This window comes from Pelobates fuscus, chromosome 1, assembly GCF_036172605.1.
Source record: "Pelobates fuscus isolate aPelFus1 chromosome 1, aPelFus1.pri, whole genome shotgun sequence".
In the NCBI taxonomy this organism is placed as follows: Eukaryota; Metazoa; Chordata; class Amphibia; order Anura; family Pelobatidae; genus Pelobates; species Pelobates fuscus.
The window spans coordinates 405,852,413-405,873,180 of NC_086317.1; the positions used below are offsets into that span (position 1 = coordinate 405,852,413).

General features: G+C 39.3%; 1 protein-coding gene across 1 annotated transcript in view; it reads left to right on the forward strand.

Annotated features, from left to right (window-relative positions):
• LOC134569255 (polyserase-2-like) overlaps window positions 1-20,768 on the forward strand; it is a 111,011-nt gene that overhangs the window by 20,544 nt on the left and 69,699 nt on the right. The window contains exon 2 of the mRNA XM_063428171.1: window positions 14,240-14,315. Coding sequence (XP_063284241.1) covers window positions 14,240-14,315 — 76 coding nt within the window. The remainder of the gene's footprint in view (window positions 1-14,239; window positions 14,316-20,768) is intronic.

A 20,768-nucleotide genomic window follows, 5' to 3' on the forward strand; every position in this document is an offset into this window, starting at 1 on the left:
AAACCTATCTGGTCCTTATGTATGATTTCTGGCAATACTGCTTGAAGTCTATTTGCCAAAATTGCTGAGTGAAGTTTTACGTCAGCATTTATTAATGATATTGGGCGATAATTTGATAATTCTGTCGGAGATTTGCCCGGTTTTAATATTGGAGTAATATGTGCTCTTAAAAAGTCTCTAGAAGCGTGACCTATTTTTGATATTTCATTAAATGTGTCTGTTAACACTGGAATAATTTGAAATTTAAAATTTTTATGAAATTGGTTAGTATACCCATCTGGGCCCGGAGCTTTTTGTTTTGCTAAGTTCTTAATTGCCCATTCTAATTCTTCTGTAGTAAATGGTTTGTTTAAATTATTTTTCTGATCTATTGAGATTTTTGGCATTTTTATCTTTGATATGTATCTTTCCATAGCTGTTATTGGAGGATTTAAATTTAGGTTATATAATTTGCCATAAAATTTCTTAAAAGCCTCAGCTATATCTTCAGGTTTTATAATGTTCTCGCCTCCTACTATTATGTTATAAAAATGTTTTTTCCAGATTTAGTTTTTTTAATCTGTTTGTTAACATGGAATTTACTTTGTTGTTTTTATAATAAAATTTTATTTTCAATTTTTTAAGATTTTGTTGAATTCTAGGCTCAATTAACTTGTTTATTTTTGTTTCGCAGATCTTAATCTTTTTCTAATCTTTCTCTTGAAAAATTGCTTTTATTCAAAGTTGATAAGTTATAATATTCGATATACATATCTGATAATTTAACCTCTCTTTTTATTTTTTGTTGACTTGCCAGCTTAATCCAGTATCCTCTTATCACTGTTTTAAATGTACACCAAAGGCATTCTTTAGTGATCTCTTCCGTTAAATTTTCTTTAAGAAATAAGTCAGATAGAGTAGACTCGGACTGCTGCACTACATCTGAATATGAGACCTCAGATACAGATAGTGAACCTACAGCAGTGCCGCAAACTAGACAAGCCACACAGAGAGGCAAAGGAATCCTCAAAAAAGGAGTGTCTTTTTTAGGGCAACTACAGAGGGAGGGGGAACAACCCATACAGTACAGACAAACTCGCAACAGGGGGAGAACTCGCAGACGGTACTAGAAGGAGACACTAGAATAATTAATATCTCAGACACCCCTCTCACCATGATACAAGAACAAGTAATTATGAAGGGTCTATCTTTTGTCCCAACTCCACCATTCTGCAAATTTGAATGGATTAAAGATATAAACTTGTTTGGGAGAAAGCTAGCCCTTCACAAATTCTTTAAAGTGAGAGACGAGAAAAAAGCCAAAGAACTAGGCTTTGATGAAAGAGAATATCAATGTGTTCTTGACTTGGTGTCCCTTCTTGAAACCAATGATAATGCTTCCCCCCCACCCTATACAGATCTGCATCCAAAAAGTAAATTTACTCCGAACTTTCGTGAATTTAAAAGCATTGACATGTTTGTTGAGTCTACAACCAATATGATTAAGAACCTGAACATTGATGCCTTTAAGGTTAAACCGAGACATAACCTCACAAGAAGGGAATGGAAAGCAATAACTGATCTAAGGGACAATGAACAGGTTATCATCAAACCGGCAGACAAGGGGGGCAACATTGTCATTCTAAACAGATTCCACTACACTCAGCTAGCTGAAAAGATACTCAATGATGCAAGCACTTATAAAGTCTTACCATCAAACCCTACTTCCAAATTTCTCTCTGAGTTCAAAAATCTACTTGATAGAGCATTCGATCATGGTGTACTCACAAAGGACGAATATGCGAGTATTTTTGTAAAAGATCCAGTAATATCTACCTTCTACTGTCTCCCCAAGATACATAAAGGCTATGAACCCTTGACAGCTAGACCGATTGTATCAGGCACTAATAATCTAACATGCAAAGGTAGCACCTACGTAGATAAAATTCTACGACCCTATGTAGAAAAACTACCGTCCTACCTTAGAGATACAAAAGACACTCTAAGATGCATTACATCAATCAAAGTACCACAGGGGGCGATGCTTTGTAGCCTCGATGTGGAGGCACTTTACTCCTCAATACCCCATATAGGTGGGATACAGCACGTTGGCACTTTCCTTGAAACAAGGGGCTCTAGCCACTCGCACCATACCACCTTTGTACTAGACCTTTTAAAGTTCATTTTGACTCATAATTTCTTTCTTTTCAACAATAAATTCTACCACCAGGTGCAGGGCACTGCGATGGGGACGTCTTGTGCCCCCTCCTATGCCAACCTGCACCTGGGATGGTGGGAAAAACATATTGTCTATTCAGAGCGCTTAAAACATTATATGGACTGTGTCCATCTTTGGAAACGCTATATAGATGATATTCTGGTCATATGGACAGGAACCCAAGAACTATTCACAGAATTTGTGGAAGTTTTAAACACTAATGACCTGAATCTTCGTCTGACCATGGAAATTGGGCTATCATCTTTGAATTTCCTAGACTGCACATTCACTATTACTGAACAACTCACGATTCAGACCACTCTATATCGCAAACCTACATCCACTAACAATATGCTCAACTGGCGTAGTCACCACCCTAACCCACTAAAGAGGGGTATTCCAGTGGGACAGTACTTGCGCCTTAAAATAAATTGCTCATCTGTGGAAGACTTTATAGAGAAAGCAGCCATACTGAAGGCAAGATTTAAAGCCAAAGGGTATCCCAATAGATGCCTGAAACAGGCATACCAAAGAGCACTTTTAAGTGAACGTGAGGATCTCTTGGACAACCGTCCCAAACCATGCCCCCCTAAAACTATTAGATGTGTGGCTAAGTTCGATGCAGGATGGGACCCAGCGAAAAAGATTTTGGCTAGGTTTTGGCCATTACTTACTCAGGATAGACACCTTAAAGATGTGATCCCCCCACATGTCTCAATAACAGCAAAAAGAGGCAAAAACCTCAAGGACATGCTAGTACCCAGCCACTTTTCCAAACGCAATACTAGTAAGGAAAATTGGTTAAATGTGTACGGCACCTACCAATGTGGACGCTGTGTAGCCTGTCGCTACATAGATAAAGACTCCAAATCCATCACAGACTCCTCAGGCACACTAACCTTTCCTATCAAACAATTTTTTAACTGTAACTCCACAGGACTAGTCTACCTACTCACATGTAAATGTGGTAAAAAATATGTGGGAAAAACTATACGCCCCTTCAAGAGGCGTATGATGGAACATATCCACTCAGTTCCATCGAATAGGGATACCCCTGTGGCTAGACATGCTAGAGGACACCATAGTGAAACATTTAGATGCTTCAAATTTGCAGGGGTTGAAAAGGTCATTGTGGGAAAAAGAGGGGGGGATCTGGACCTGATCTTGAGGCAGAAAGAATGCTTTTGGATCCAGACACTGAACACCCTATCCCCTTTTGGCCTCAATGAAGGCTTCACATTCACCCCTTTTATTGCATCATAAACCCTTCATACGATATATATTAGTTGCTTGTCACCTATCCTTACAAGTATCATTATACTAATATGTCACTTTCATGAACTGTTGTAAAATGAACAACGGCAGCTATATGTGTTTATTGTTAATAGCCACCTTGTGATAAGCTGTGTCTCAATATGCACTTTATATGTAACCCATTAAATACGATTTTGCCTTAAATCCGGGGAAAAACCCTCCCCACGGGCTATTCATCCATTGCCATACCATGAGGAATGGGTATTATTGTCTCTCTTGAGCCCCTAAGATTTTTATTTGGCAATACCACACTGTATGAATGCGTTTACGTTATAAAGAATGAGACCGGTACACGAGCAGGTTCCCATGGTAACACATTATACATGAGTTCCAGATTCGGCACCTAGCTCCGCCCCTCCGTTTCCGATTGGGGCCTCACCATCTGATTGACAGATTGGCGAACCACTCACAAACGGCTATTGCGGCTGAATAGAACGCCGCCCACACTCATCACTGATTGGCTCATTTCTTTCAGTACAACATACTTAACACGAGTCCGGAGTCAGTTCTCCGTTGATAGCCTTTGAGAAAGGCGCTCTCTTTAGCGCCGAAACGCGTTAGGCAGAATTTATGTTTTTTTAAAGCACAGCACTTATTTCTTCACCATTGTTTGGGGTGTTTAATCAGGGCAAGGAGGGTTGGTAGCCGGTTTGGAGTGTTATTCAGGGTTCAACATGAGTGTATACCTCAGATATGGCACAGATAGGGCACTAGCCCTTGAGGATATATTGTACCTTAGGAGCTAGTGTGAAGTTATTTGTAACACGGTTCTAGGACTTTATCCTCTTATGTAACCTAATACTGGGGTTCTACTAACGGGCTTTTTGTACACTCCAAGGATTTATTCAATTTCTATAGCAGGTGTGAAGTACTCTATATCACACGGGCTGTTACAGTATCCTGGAGTTAACCCGTTTGTGTACTCTGTTGCTCTGGGTATTGGAGTGGTTCTCACAGTAGCCCCTATAGCTTATGTCCATTTCTATAGAGAGCAGTTTACTCTTGCTTAGGACTATTATATAGCTATATACTACTTCTACCTCCTTTTACCCATTGCCTAAGCTCATCCCTGAGCTCCCTGAGCTACCTCCCTACCCTCCTCCCTGTTGGAGTGCACTTATTATTATTTTTCACCTTTTACATTCTTTTCTTTTTTCATTTACTTTAAGTTCATGGTTTTGTATACCAATTAAATGATTTTTTATTTTAAGTGACTAACAACTCAGATCAGTATCTCACTAGTGTTCCCTGGACACCTGTCCTTGGTTTACACTCCAGTTTCGTTTAAGAAATAAGTCAATCAAATTAGTCATATAATCGATATTTTTCTTTTCTTCTAAGAGACTGTCATCTAATCTCCATAATGGTGGAATTTTTTTTATATCTTCAGCAACTTCAACCAGTATTAGATCATGATCTGACTATGTATTTTCAATTATCTTAACTGAGATTAGAAATTTAGAAAAATTTATATTTCCAAGTATCAAATCAATTCTTGCCGCTGAGCCATGAGGAACAGATCTATGAGTATAGTTTTTATCATTGGGGTGCAACATTCTCCAACAATCAATTAAATCAAATTTGTTCACTAATTTGTTAATTTCTTTAGCCTGCTTTACTAAATTTTGATTGATTTTTTGATTTACACTCAGTTGTTTATCCATAATGGGGTCAAGTATACAATTGAAATCGCCTGCCACTATTACTTTTCCTTTTTTCACCTGTTCAACTAATCTCAAGATATTAGTTAATAACTTGGTCGGATGTTTATTGGGCAAGTATACATTCACAAGTGTGTACATCACCCCATTCAGCAGACCAACCAATATTATAAATCTACCTTCCGAATCGGCATTTTGATGTGGGCACTCAAATACTCTGTCTTTAGAAAAAATAATGGATACTCCACTTTTTTTTTTCTTTGTTGGGATGCATTATATAATTGGCCCCTATTGGTCCCTATCATTCCACATTCCCCATACACTCACGTTTTGGGGGCGTGGATATGACAGGGGCCAATCAAATTGAATACTAGGGTATTTATACTTACCTCTCCCTTAACTCCCTGCCCTATCGTAGTTTCTGATTCAGTTCCCTTTAGCCCTTGTATCGTTCAGTTGTGGATTTTTCGTGCTTGACCTTGGCTTTGTATTTGACTCCATTTTTCTCTTTATCCCTGCTTTGTCTTGTTTGCCGGCTTACTGATTCCTGTGTACCAGTCCTTGGCTAGTTCTTGTTTTCGCTGTCTCTCTGTTCCCTTGACCTCGGCTCGTTCCTGACTCTGTCACTTCTCTGTTCTACGTCGAGTCTGGCCATTCTAAGGTCCGGTAAGACGTGTCTGCTTTATCTTGTCTATTGTTGGACTAAATCTTGCGTGTTGGGTACACTACCGTGACAATATTGAATCAAAGGTCCATGTAATGTACCATTTCTTATGGATGTCATCAAACATGCCCAGTGAATTCATGGCTCTTTCATCATTTTCCAGTTGTTCAGATATGTTTCCTGAACTTCTAGAAAATTGTGGGACTGTCTCTTTAAGGAATTTAATAATCTTAGGAGTTTCATAGACATGCTTATTTGATTAATCCTGTTTCTAGTTTCCCTGCTTTTAGCTAAACGTGTGTGCGATCTGGCTGCTGAAGAGGAATTAGATCCGTATAACAGTGCAGATGGCATAGCAGTCACATGGCCTTCAGAGTGGACAGTGCAATCACTTTCACTCCCATCACTCTGAGCTTCTCGTTCACTATCACAATTCTGATCAGCATCAGAGTTCTGCCAGTGTACAAAACCATGTCTGTTTTCACTCCTGTCATCCTGAACCTGATTCCCCATCTCAAGCTTGGCCAAGACAGTCTTTTCAAACTTTTTTTTTTTTGGCAACATCATGAGATGAGGAATCCTGTTCCACAGATGTTTTCTCAGAATTACTCACATCTTTTCTTTCAGACTGTTTAGGGAAACCTTGTCTGGTGTGGGAAAATAATAATAAGGAGGGGATTTACAGATAGCCCTTTCTTGTATTTTTGTGCAACTTCTTGGCACATAGTGATGACTACTAATCTCACTGTCTGATTTTTGACTTTCCTTTTTCGTATTCTTCCAATGGCTTTTTAAGCTGAATTATTTCCTGTGCACATTTATCCGTCATAAACAAAGAAAAAATTAGCCTCAGAGTAAATGTCTTGAGTCTTAGAGGAACAGGTGGGGAGGGGGTAACCCTCAGAGATATTGTGACAATTTAGAGAAAAGGGGAGAGCAAGGAACCTGTTCCCGCTGCCTTTATTGGGTTAATTACAGGACAAGAAAAAGAAAAATTCTTTCTTGATCGCTAGGGGACACCTATACAAGATAAGCCACAGCAATGGTTGCCTGACTAAACGAGAAGTCAATATCGGCAATCCAATGTTAAATTGGGAAAAACAATATAATCAAGAAAAATAACAAATACTTTATTATTCGATAGGGGACACCTATCCAAGGTAAGTCCCAGCAATGGTTGCCTAACCAGATAACAGATTACTAGCGGCAATCCAATGTAGAGTTAAAAAAAGGGGAAAACACTGTGAATCAATAGATGAGTTTAACACTCTTGTGGTACACATATGTATCAGAAAAATGAAAAATTGTATCCTATTATCATTTTTCTGATACATATGTGTACCACAAGAGTGTTAAACTCATCTATTGATTCACACTGTTTTCCCCTTTTTTTAACTCTACATTGGATTGCCGCTAGTAATCTGTTATCTGGTTAGGCAACCATTGCTGGGGCTTACCTTGGATAGGTGTCCCCTATCGAATAATAAAGTATTTGTTATTTTTCTTGATTATATTGTTTTTCCCAATTTAACATTGGATTGCCGATATTGACTTCTTGTTTAGTCAGGCAACCATTGCTGTGGCTTATCTTGTATAGGTGTCCCCTAGCGATCAAGAAAGCATTTTTCTTTTTCTTGTCCTGTAATTAACCCAATAAAGGCAGCGGGAACAGGTTCCTTGCTCTCCCCTTTTCTCTAAATTGTCACTTTATCCGTCATAACTTTCAGTTCTTTTTCGTGATTAGCCTGACGGTTATTATGCTCAGTAAGTAAATCTTGGTATTTCCCATTTTGAATGCCCAAATCGTCACTGTATGTGTTCAGTCTGGTATTCAGTACCCTGTTTTCTTCTAACGTCTTTAGATGTCCAGACATAAAGAATGGCCAAGAGTGTATTATGTACCCTATTCTTTTCTCTATGTTGGTTTGTTCTCCAATTAATTTAAGATGTCTTATTATGGGTGCATCTTCTAGAATGGAAGTATTAGCCCCCAGTTCTATGTCCTTCAACCATTCATCATAGTCTAGTTCAATCTTCATATATTTATAAATATGGACTAGAGCATGAAGTCTCAGGTCTTCAATTATTTTGACATTGTCTGATACAGATGGATCGCTGTCCATATTTTTATACACTGATTTAATCGCAATACAAAACTCTTTTCTGTATCAAGATTAATATTGCATGAAATACACAAATAGCAATGCCTCCGAATTACTGTGTGAAATATAATTTCAACTAATGATCTCAGCAGTCTGCCTCCAAATTGTGAGGATATTTATGGGGTGATAAATATTAAAAATAATATTTTCATAAAAATTATCAAAAATTAATTTAATAATTTTTATTATATCAAAAATTGATATCTTTGCACTGTTCCCCGATTAATGATTTAAAGCGGAGAATTACCCACAATTTTAATTCTCTTAGATCCTAGAGGAAGTTTCACCAGAAGATTTTTACTTCACACAGTAATCACAAATTAATTATAAAAATATAATTTATTGTGACAATAATAATAAAATAATATATGTAACATGCGTGACAATAATCAGTGGATATTTAGGTATAACATAAGTTTACAATATGGCAGTGGTTTAACACAATATGGACAGCTAAAAGCAAGTTATATGCACAGTTGTCAATAAGATTTATGATAGAACACTGCTTAGAAACCAAATTCACAGAGAAGACAAAACTTCACAGAACACAGCAGTGCAGCGTAAAGCAATAAAAACTTTGACATTCAAATCACACTGAATTAACTCTTCCACTGCTGGCTACAATCCTCATAGGCAAGATCGTTCACCATTCCTAGGACCATCTAATAAGAATAATTCTAACCAGATTTTACGCTGCAGAATTTTAACTTTCTTAATCAAGATTATCTATTTTTTTTATCAGAACAAGTCAATATCTCTGGATAAAAATTTGGTATGCTAACATTTTCAAATTTACTGTTAATATATTGTTATCTTTATTCCACGTGCAGGAATGGAATTATTATTATAACCATATATTCCTTAGCTAATTATGATTTATAATAATTGAAATCTGACCAATATTTATCCAGATATGTATTCCTGCTATTAGCAAAATTAATTAATTAATTAAATTAAATTAAACCCGCATAATTACCAATTAGGTTGTAGATTTTCTATCAGATGTGTAGATATGTCCCAGGAATTTCTAATGCAAGTATGATGAGAATTGTGGAAAATAGAAAAGTTTTCAGAGGTTTGAAGTTGTGTTAATTGGAAAATATAAAGAATTAAGTGTGTCCAGCTTTTGATTCAGATGTCAGATCTTAGCTGTTAGATGTGAGTCCAAGAGAGTGTTTAGAGTGTCCAATGGTCTTAATGTCCCTCTCTTCCCTTTGTCCTTACTTTTAAAGGGGAAAATTCTCTGCATGTCACTAGTTGATAGGACCAATAGGGAACTGTGGGAATGTTTTCCCTATGGACTATCATCTAGATTTTGGTCAATAGATGGCGCAATTACATCACAGAAAATTCTTGTCTGGGGGTTCATTTACCTTTTTGTATAATGGGTTAACTGAAATTTGTGATGCATTTTACGTCATTTTTGTTATCTCTTATGGCTACTATCAATCACAGAACCTTTCAACTTCAAAGACTTTGGTTCACTCTTACCCAGTCTGGGTGTCTGCAATTTTAGTCATAAAATTAGATTTGACACCTCCTAACCTTAATTTCACCCTTTCTCTTACAATGGAACTAGTAATGTTCCGTTAATTTAAAAAAAAAGTTAAAATAATTACTTAGTGTTATCTGTCATTTGATGTTTGGTTTTCTTGTGTGAGACTGTAGTTTAAAATTATTTATACGTGTCTATTACACTTATTCCACTAACATTAGTAAATAATATGATATTTCTTCGTTATTAACATAGTACTAATTATATATGATTAATATAATAATAGCAAGTTATTTGTGGATAGTGTGTGTGTGTGTGTGTGTGTGTATATATATATATATATATATATATATATATATATATATATATATTTGGGTTGTTACATTCAACCCCCTTTTGCTGTTAGACATCATGCCTTGTCTCAGGTTTTATCTCTGTTTACATTAGTCGCATTCCTTAGCTCAGATTTGAATGAATAGAGTGATAGAAAGAGAAATCTTGTGTCTGTCTTAGCATTCTGTAACAAAATGGAGTCACCTCTGTGCTGAGAGTGACTAGCAGTATACACTTTAAATTTCTATTTAACAAAAAATATCTGCTCAATTAAATATACTGACAAACCAATCACAAGAATCTGGCCTATATTGGTGATGAGAAAAACGTATGTCTTCTAGACAGGCTAGATGGTCTGTTCTTGTCCCGCTTTAACTTTATTATTACTTACAGGCCTGGTCCTAAAAATGTTAAAGCCAACGCCTTATCTAGACAATTTGATGAAGAGTCAGAACTAGAACAAGAGATGTCACCCATGGTTCCTCCTGAGTGTACCATAGCATCCACTGTCCTTTCTTTGTAATCACCATTGCTTTGTGCTATCATGGCGGCTCAGTTCCAGGCACCTAACAATAAACCTCTAGGTAAATTGTTTATTCCATTACATGACAGGAAAGAGGTGTTGAAAATATTCCACGACAATGTTACTGCTGGGTGTGACGGACCGCCTGGCACACTGACCGAGTACCTCCGCCAAACGATGCTCCTAGTAATTTCCGAGGGCTCCAAGCACTCCACCAGACACCATAAGCACTGTAGACCCCATAAACCGCCGCATCTTGGTTGGGGTCTCACAGTCCTCCACCCACCCTGGACCCAGTGGGTAGACCTCTCCTCCTCCAGAGGGCGTACCAGAAACAGCTCTTAGAAGAGCTAGTGATTATACTCAAGGGAGAATAGTGATTATAGCAATCCCCAGAGTGTAGTTCCCCAATCCCCCAAACATGAGCCAAGACTTCATGAAGGGGTAAAGCAAGTCTGTTTAATGGAAGCCAGCACTTACAATTTATACATACATTTAAACCCCCAACAGCCTCATTTACATACAATAGGTTACATAGAGCACTATAGTACAAGGAAAGGTGTGGTCAGACAATAGCAAGGGCTGATGGGAGATTGAGGAGGGACAAAGCAGCCAGTTTAAACTGGTCTGGCAGTGTCCCTGGGACAACGCCCTGCTGGAGAAACAATTGGACAGGAAAAGGGGGAGGGGGAGAGGCACAGACAAGCAATACATTCAACATACTCCTCCTCTGTGTCTGAGAGATAAATCATTATCTCCAGGTACAGAAAAACACACACATTACAAACACCCCAAAAATACCCCCAAGATCCATGGAAACCCCACAAGAGTCACATCTTCAGATAGCCCTGATGTGGGTGACCAACATATTCAAAAATCACCAAGATCTGTTCAGTGGTTTGTTTTTTCCATGGAAGTCACTTTTTGACATGTCTTTTTGCATGGCCCATAATCCTAGGGCAAGAGGCTGGCAAGCAGGCCCCTCCAAGTACCAGTGGCAAGGTTACTTTCGCCACACTGGGTATCCGGGTATTAATAAAACTATATCCGCTATTTCCAGATCATTTTGGTGAGAATCTCTCAGAAGGGATTTTAAGTATTATGTGGAAGCATGTTCTGTTTGTGCAGTCTCTAAGGTTCCACACACACTTCAGTGTGGATTATTACATCCACTTCCCATACCCAGTGTTCCATGGTCTCATCTGTCTCAACCATTTCTAATGGTTATACCACCATCCTTATGGTAGTAGACTGCTTTTCCAAAATGGCACATTTCATTCTACTCAAAAAATTGCCATCTTCTCAGGATCTAGTCCTCATATTTATACGCGACATTGTTAGGCTTCATGGGATTCCTTTAAAATATTGTGTCAGATAGGATCCCAATTTGTGTCATGATTCTGGAGGGCCTTCAATAAACAGTTGGGCAATAACTTGTCTTTTTCCTCTGCTTACCTTCCCCAGACCAATGGTGCGGCTGAAAGGGCTAACCAATCGCTTGAGCTGTATTTACGTTGCTTTGTAAACAGTACTCAGTCTAACTGGGTTGATTTGTTGCCTGGGGCAGAATTTGCCAGGGATAACGCTACCCATGACACATCTATACACAGTCCTTTCTTTGTCAATACTGGTCGCCATCCTACTCTTACACAGCTATCCCCACTCTGGATGACCACTTGGCCTCTATTCGTGATACTTGGCATAAAGTTCACTCCGCTCTTGAAACTTGGCTGCTTGCTTTAAGTCCCATGCTGATAAACTGCGGCGTGCCAACCCAGTCTACTAGGTGGGGGACCAGGTTTGGTTCTCTTCTCGTAACATTAGGCTGAAAGTTCCTAGCATGAAATTTGCTCTGAGGTTTCTTGGTCCTTACCGTTTCCTTAAGAGAATTAACCCTGTTTTTTATTCATTGGTCCTTCCTGCTTCCTTGCACATTCCTAATTCGTTTCATGTATCTTTACTCAAACCTCTTATTTGCAATTAGTATACAGCCCCGGTGGTTCCCCCTCCTCCTTTGGTTCTCCGGTCAGGAGGAGTACGAGGTCTCCTCCATTATTGATTCCAGGTTCTCTCGTGGTTAATTGTAGTACCTGGTTGATTGGAAGGGCCATGGACCTGCCGACCACTCTTGGGTCCTGCTTCTGATATCCATGTTGGCCGTAAGATTCGCTCCTTCCACGACAAGTTTCCTCTCAAGCCGGGCCCTGCCCGCCCGGTGGGCGGTCTTCAGTTGGGGGGGTAATGAAACGAAGTTGTCTGCTTATGGTAATGTGTTTAAATGGTATTTACCGTCCTGACAGGAAGTTGTACCCATCTACAGCCGTGCACCCGGATACCTGAAAAACCCAGCATGTCTAGGGACGACGGCTGCTAGGGTTCTATGCCACCTTATAGCCCCATGATTGCTCACGTTGAGGATGACATTTTGGAGTCAAAGGCCGATTTCAGCCAATCGGAATAACAGGAGGGTTATTTAAACTTTACATTTTCTCGTTGCCCTGTGGTGGTTTCTGCCTGATGGTAATCCTAGAGTGTGTTCCTGATCTTGATTTTTTTGGTATTTGATTTTGACTTCGTTCTGACTTCTGGTATCCTTGACTTTTGGCTTTTTCTCATCGCTGTGTCTGATTCTCAATCCCTGACCTTGGCAAGTATTCTGACTATTCTTGGATACGTTAAGTTTAGCCATTCCAAGGTCCGGTTATACATTATCCTTAGGTGTGATACAATTCTGCGTGCGGGATCAATTAGTAATCCTGACACAGACCCTTTGGTTGTGCCAAAACAAAACTTGAACTTCTCTTGGAGTATTGCGTTTCATGTGTTTGTGGCTTTATTCTGCTTGTGTTATGTATGAGTGTTGCCATATTCTGTTGTCAGTGGTGCTTGCGGAGGAACCTGCATGTAAATCGATGTGTGTGGGGGTGACTGTTTTTAGTATTTGTGTTTACATATGTCTCTTACACTCCCAGACAGAAGTACCCAAACACATGCAGCTATTCATTCCAGAGGCATTCATGGGATACACAAAGATACCAATACACACTCACTTCCAATGCACACCACAAGGTATACATAGTTAAACACTGCCATACATTATGCTATGCACACACACAAGATCACACTGCTTCACACACTGACACATACTGCTGTACACACACATTCACAATAATGTTATTTTAGCCACCCTCCTTTTTACTTATCATTTAGCAGTAGGAAGGTGGCTTCTCTGGAGTCCAAATGGGACTGGGCAGACATTTGAAGCACAATCTGGCAAGCTGGGGAGGATTGGGAGCAGCAAAATGCTGCCCCATCCAAAGTGCTGCATAGTTCCTGGTCCGTCAGGGAACCCTGGGGAGCTCTGTGTTCCACGGCTTGCCGATCCCTGCCCTAATGTAAAGTGCTATGCATGTCTGTCAAAATAATATATTTATTAGAAAGAACATGATATGGCACATTGATATAGTGGTTACTTCCTTTGCTATTCTTATACATGAGTACTCACAAATGTTGCTAATGTTCAAAATATTATTTGCCCTTTCCACTCATTCAAAGATATAAACTGATTAGAGGCCTCCACAAATCTTAAAGACTGCAAAGCCATCCTTCAGATTAACGTTTAAAGTCCTCTTATCAAGTTACCACCAAACAAAGGATTTTCATTTGATTATAGCATAAATAATTAAGGTCTCTTGAATTGGGGTGTGGATCAGTTAATAAAAGACCTTGGGCGAGAAACAGGGCTTGTCAGTCAAACCATCTGCAATGAAGTGGATGTATACGTATATTAAGATTGGTGAAAATGTTGTCTTTACTGATTAAATTAATTGATTAATTAATTGATTAATTTCTGCTTGTCTAACATCATTTCAATTTATTTTGTTTCCCAGTAATGCTACCAGTTGGAAAGCTGTGTTTGGATTTATACTAATGGCAACCCCAGGCAACACAGCTATTGAATCCAAGGTTAAAAAAATTAATATTCATAAGAATTATAATGATTTAACTAGAAATAATGATATTGCTTTAGTGTACCTGGAGATTGATATAAAGTACACTGATTACATTCGACCAATCTGTTTAGCAAAAGCAACAGTTTCAACCGAAAATTGCTATATAACTGGATGGGGCACAGCAGTTTGTGAAGGTACATATATATATATATATATATATATATTTTTATTTGTTGTTTATTTTTTTACTTCTTATTGATTAACCCCTTCATTTGTTTCTTTTTCACTTAAGGACCACATAAATATTTACTGTGTGTGTTGAACCACATTCATTTATTTGTCCTGATTTTACAGAATGTCTGCAGCCGGGTAAAAGGGGATGGCTTGCAAAAGCTAAAAACAGCAAGTTTGCAGCTATGCAGAATAAAATAAGCATGTTTTTTGTTTGTGAAGGTATATCTACTAATCATCTGTCTCTCTCTCTCCTCCTGCCCAAACTCCAATCTGTCTCTCCTTCTTCTTTTACCCCCTTCTGTGTCTATTCTTGTCTCTGTGTCTCCCTGTCTCCATGTGTCTCGCAGAGTACCTTGTCTCCATGTCCCCCAGTATCCCCATGTCTCGACACTAAGAGACACATGAGGACACAGAGACACACAAGGACACTTAGAGACACATGGGGATGCCCCATGTCCTTAGTGTCTGTGTCCTCATTTCTTCCATTGTTCCCTAGTTTCCCATTGCCCCTTAGTATCTGTGTCCTCATGTCCCCTAGTGTCTTAGTGTATCAGTGTCCCCTAGTGTCTATGCCCCCTAGTGTCTTCCAGTGTCCCTATGTGTCCCCATGTGTCTGTGTCCTCATGTCTCCTAGTGTCTCCCAGTGTCCACTAATGCCTGTGTCTTGATGTCCCCCAGTGACTCAGTGTCCCTTGTTTCTCCCAGGAGGGGACACTGGGAGACATAGGGACACTTAGACACTAGGGGACAATGGGAGCAGTGTCCCTATGTCTCCCAGTCCCAGTGTCCCCATGTCTCTGTCCTCCCATTTGTCTCCCCATTCCTCACTTACCTGAGCTGCAGGCAGGACACTCAGTACTGTTTAAGCTGCTTCCCTGTGGATAGTGAGTGGAGAGAGGCAAGCAGGGAGATGATGCAACTTCCTAGCCCTACCTCTATCCACACACAGAGACCCCTACTGGCCGGTGTCTGCATTGCACCCGAATCTCAGTTTAGCTGAGAAAAACATCGGCATTTATATTGCCGGTATTACTGCAATACCGGCACCCGACACACAGCCTCAAATACCGGCCAGGTGGCAACCCTAGACATATTTAATATGACGTATTTTGAGCCTTATTATACAGCCATTTTTTTACATGCACATTGCAATTTAGCAGTTTGTCTTGTAAGCTTGATATGTGCTACTGTAATCAAAATCACTACATTGTGCTCAGCTGTATCTCCTGAGTAGAGAATGACCACCTTGCCAAGTTTTTGAGAAGATACAGAGCTGAATGTATAACCTGCACATTGCAGTTTAAAAAAAAAAAAGGCAAATTGAAGATTGCTCTATGATACATTTTGGGGCATTTTAGTCGCTCACATAATTATATAACTACATAAATGGATACCATGAGATATTTGGAGTTTTATTGAGGTGCAATCTTTTCACCATTTTTGTCCTTCAACATTCATGGTTCTAATTTTTATTTTTCAATATTTAAATACATATTGTATTACTTTATGCTTTTTGAATCTCATGTGTCCCATTGAATACTACACCTCATATGTATACCTTTGCAAAGTAAAAATCTTAATCCTAGTCTAAATCCTTAATACTAAAGTAAACACTAATTCTAAACATATTCCTAATCCTAATCCAAAAATGAACACTAAATCTAATGGTAAACCTTAATTCTAAACCATACCCTAATCCTATGCTAATCCACATTATAAAATAATATTAGAAGGATTCCCTCTGCTGATGTCAGCAGAGGAATTATCTTGCTGATTTCATCAGAATGATTACCTTGCTGGCCCTAATCCTAATCCAAACCATTATCTGAAACCTAATCCTAAAACAATTGTAAATCTAAACCGAATAATAACCCTAATACTTATTCTACACCTAATCTTATTCCATAATTTAATCCTAATCCCAAAGGTTTCCCTCCATTAATATCAGTATAGATATTAGCAAAGGGAATATTTAAGCTAAAACAGAGTGGTATGTTTCTTCGATCTACTGGTTATTTTCAGTAAAACAGCTTCATATAGTTTGCTTTGGAAATAGTATTTGCAATTAATTGCGATCGGTGCGGACAAACCTCATCTCTGATCAAAATGCTATTGTGGTATGTGCCAGTGAGAGAATCACTGTGGCTGAGCTTGATTGCTACGCTGCAGTGTTTTCGTAGGATTTAACGGGCTATATGCAGTGCTCAAAAAGTCTGGGCCCACTAAAAATTGTCCCCAGCTGACAGAGGAGCCCCAAATTTAACAATACCTGGATTTCCTGGTGTGAGCAGGGATTTAATTCTCCTCACACTACATTGCTGTGCATGGGGATTTAAATTTAAAAATTGTGTATCCCAATCTCACTTTGAGCTCTGCATGTAGCTCACCTGTCAGTCTAAGGCCACTAACAATGGATACCTGGGTTTACTGGTGTGTGTGTGCAGGGATTTAACCCTGCTCACACTGTGATCTAGTTATAAGCATTTAAATGCCTTTTTCAGGAGCTACATGCGACGCTGACGGCACGCAGCTCATTAAAAAGTCCCAGCTAATGGAGAGGAGCACAATAAATACTTATAACTTCCTGGTGTGAGCAGGGATTTAAACAAATAAACACAGAAACACTTTGTTTATATAACAAGGCAATATCTCCCTGAAAACATTAGTGCAAGCATGTGCAGGAGGAATTTACAATAGCTTTTTTGAAAATGTGGTTAGAATCACTGTGTTAGTATGATCTCCAGAACATGACATGAAAGTATTGGCATATTTTAATTTGGGACTAAGGTCAGTCCATTTTAATAATTATAAAGTTTGTTGCTTCAACATATTTTTTTTTGAGTGAATACCTCTATATATGGATGTTGCAAAGTCACTAGTTTGTTTTTTTTTTTTAGATTTGTTTTACTAATTTTAAACAAGGGGGTCATTTTTGTGTCAGAGAGCAAAAAACAAGGTGCAAGAAAGTACTGAGAATGGGCAACAGCTAATATAGCCTGCTCTTTGGTGGGTCTCCACTCAGATTTCAAGCTGGTTTTAGCTCATCTTGTGCCATTACACATCTTTGTGTGATACAAGAAATGTTTGTCATGCAAATGTAGTACTGAGACTCAAATCCTTCCCATCATAAATTGACTATAAAAGTGGAATATTCAATGATGTTCAGGAAAAAGAATGTGTAAAATGTTTATATATGTACAGGTACTTTGTAATGTGCTCTTGAGGTCGGCTTTTGCTCCAAGGTGCTAAGTCTATCCTGAGATGTGATATTGAGGTTTCTATAAACATCTGTATAACCAAAATTTGTTGTGCAGTAGTTTTGCAATACCAACACATAGCGGTAATCACTCAAAATAACTAGGAAAATTTTAAATTGACCTAGCAACCTTTGCTGAACTACTTGAGATGGATTAACCCAGTAGAATCCTTAAAGATCACATTGCCATTACTGTCATTAGTCTATAAGTGTTAGTCATATTCATAAAGTGCTTGTTATGCATGGAAACACTCATCAGATTGCCCGGTGCTGACAGTACTGGTAGATAATTAAATCAGGACAGCTAATAGGATGGTAGATAAGTAAATTAGGGCGGCTCAAAATGTAAATCCAATGCTACTAACAAGGCCTAACGATTACTAACCTGTTCAAGTCTGGAGGTTCAACATCACACTCACCAGGGCTAATTTCTACTTTTAACAACTCCTATGTGGTGATGTGCAAATGCATTCTTAAGGTAATCCAGGTATAAAATGCTTGTCTAAAAGTGTAGTGGACCATACACTAAAAAATTTCTCAACAGGACTCAGATGACATAATAAAAGATTCAAATATAGAGCAAAAACTTAAAGGACCACTCTGCCCCTCAAAAGCACTTCAGCTTTTTTATAGGTGAAGAGTATCCTAGTCTAATCCCAGTTTATAAAAGTGTCAGTTTCTATGAGAAATCAGCACGTTTATAAATTAACTAGGGAACACCCCCCTGGCTGTCAATCAAACAGTCAGAGAGGTTTGCTGCCTCCTTCTGGTAGGTCCCTTAAGCTAACAGAAATGGCAGACACTCTCTGCTTAAGCACACCTGCCTCCACCCCACAAATCTCAGACCAGCTCCTCCAGACCTCAGTGTCACGTATGCATCCTCTCCATACGCTATGCACAACAATAATCACCTTTCCTGTAGTAGGCCTGGCTTTTGCGACATGCCGGTGGACGCCGGCCGCTTTGGATCCACACTGTTAAGGAGCCCCACGTCTGTCCACGGTGGTAGCGACGTCGAAATGCGGGTGACATTATGCAGAGGACGCGTGCGCACGTTTTGGGGTCAAAAACAGAGTACTGCCAATCGGATTCATAAGAGGGATATTTAAACATGCTCATTTCTTATACTTAGGCCCTGTCGTGGTTTCCCTTTGCTGGTTATCCGAGAGTATGTTCCTGATCGTGTTTCTTTGGTTATTGACTATGGATTCGCTCTGACTTCCCTGAATTCTGTTATCCCTGACTATTGGCTATTCCTTATGTCAGGGTTTTTTTTTTTTTATCAGATCGAGTACCATTTTGAAGCCTCTCCTGGGTCTTTTCCCACGGATAGAGACAAAATTGGATACCTAATGAACCAACTGCAAGGTAAAGGCTTACATACACACAGAAACACAGTGCATCTCTTACACTCAATGCACATACAGACAGACACACACCTTGCATCCCTTATGCATACAAACACAGATTCACACAATGCATCCCTTACACACAACCAGAAACACATAATACATCCCTTATACACAAATACACACTGCTTCCACTACACACAAACACACTGCATCACCTACACAAACTGGTATCCCTATAGACTACATACCATAAGCACACATATTAGATCATCTACAATAACACATAACACATCCCCTACACACTCCACTCCCTGTGAGCGAACTCATGGGTGGGTGGAACATATAAGTGGACTTATGAGTGGGCCTTATGAACATACTCACCGTCAGGCCCTGGGCCCAGACCTTGAGCTATGTAAGGGGCCCCCAAAAAATGGAGCTGCTTCCAATTCTCCCAGAACATTGAATTTTGTGACCACAGTTGCAAACAGCCTCCAGATATCCTGTTCTACACCAGACCAGTGGAGCCAAACTGCAGCCCATCATCATCCTCATCTGGTTGTAAGTAGGCAATCTAGTATATTATTAGTGACACTAATCTATAATTTACCTCACATTAAAGGGACACTATAGCTTAATGAAGTGGTTCTGGTGTCTATAGCCGGTCCCTGCAGGCTTTTTAATGTAAACACACACTGTGTGCAGCACTGGCGTTAGTTCAACCCCCTCTGTTCCTGTACGTCCAGTGGTCTGATCTCAATTATGTGTCTGTTAGTCCACCCATTGTACAGCGCTACGGAATTTGTTGGCGCTATATAAATAATAAAATAATAATAATAATAATAATATGGCAGATCATATGGGTGTGGCATTGGGATGTCACATGGGGGGCGGCAAATATTTATTTTGTCTAGGGCGGCAAAAATCCTTGCACCGGCTCTGATCCTAGGCAGGCGCACCAGTCTACTGGTGACCCACAGGAGGGGAGTGCACTGATTGCACTGCACTCTTCTCCTGCCCAGACCCGTCTTTACCGCAGTGCAAGTGCCCTCTGCCCCTAATTTACAGTGGCTCACACTCACAGCAAGCAGTGCCTGGAGCCCTTTGCAGAGACGGGAACAAAGAGGTTCTGCAGCAGCTGGCCGTCCTGCAAGCATTACATTAAACAGCTGTTCATAAAAGTAGAAAGAAAGGGAAAACGAAAACTGAAGAGAAAATGCTCTAAATCACCAAGTGTGTATCACTCCAAATCACACAAATAAAATCGACAATAAAATATACAATATGGTGAGAGCAAAATATATGGTGAATAAACCAGTATGTGAATAAAAAACATGCGATATTACCATGTATCTGTATATCCTAAAAATATAAAACACGAGACATAGTATAGCCTGTATAATGAATTAAAACAAGAATGGAGAAGAAATAATCTCACTCACAATTTGCTGAGCCTATGGAAGTGGCTCAGACTTATAGCGCCTTTTTAGATAATGTGTGGGACCAAAAGTGCTGGATGTAGTGTAGAAGCTTCACTGCAAATCCTCAATTTCCCTCCTGGATGGTTAACATACGCCAAAAAGAAGGTATAGGTGCAGGAACAAAATCTTTATTTGTACAAAACAGC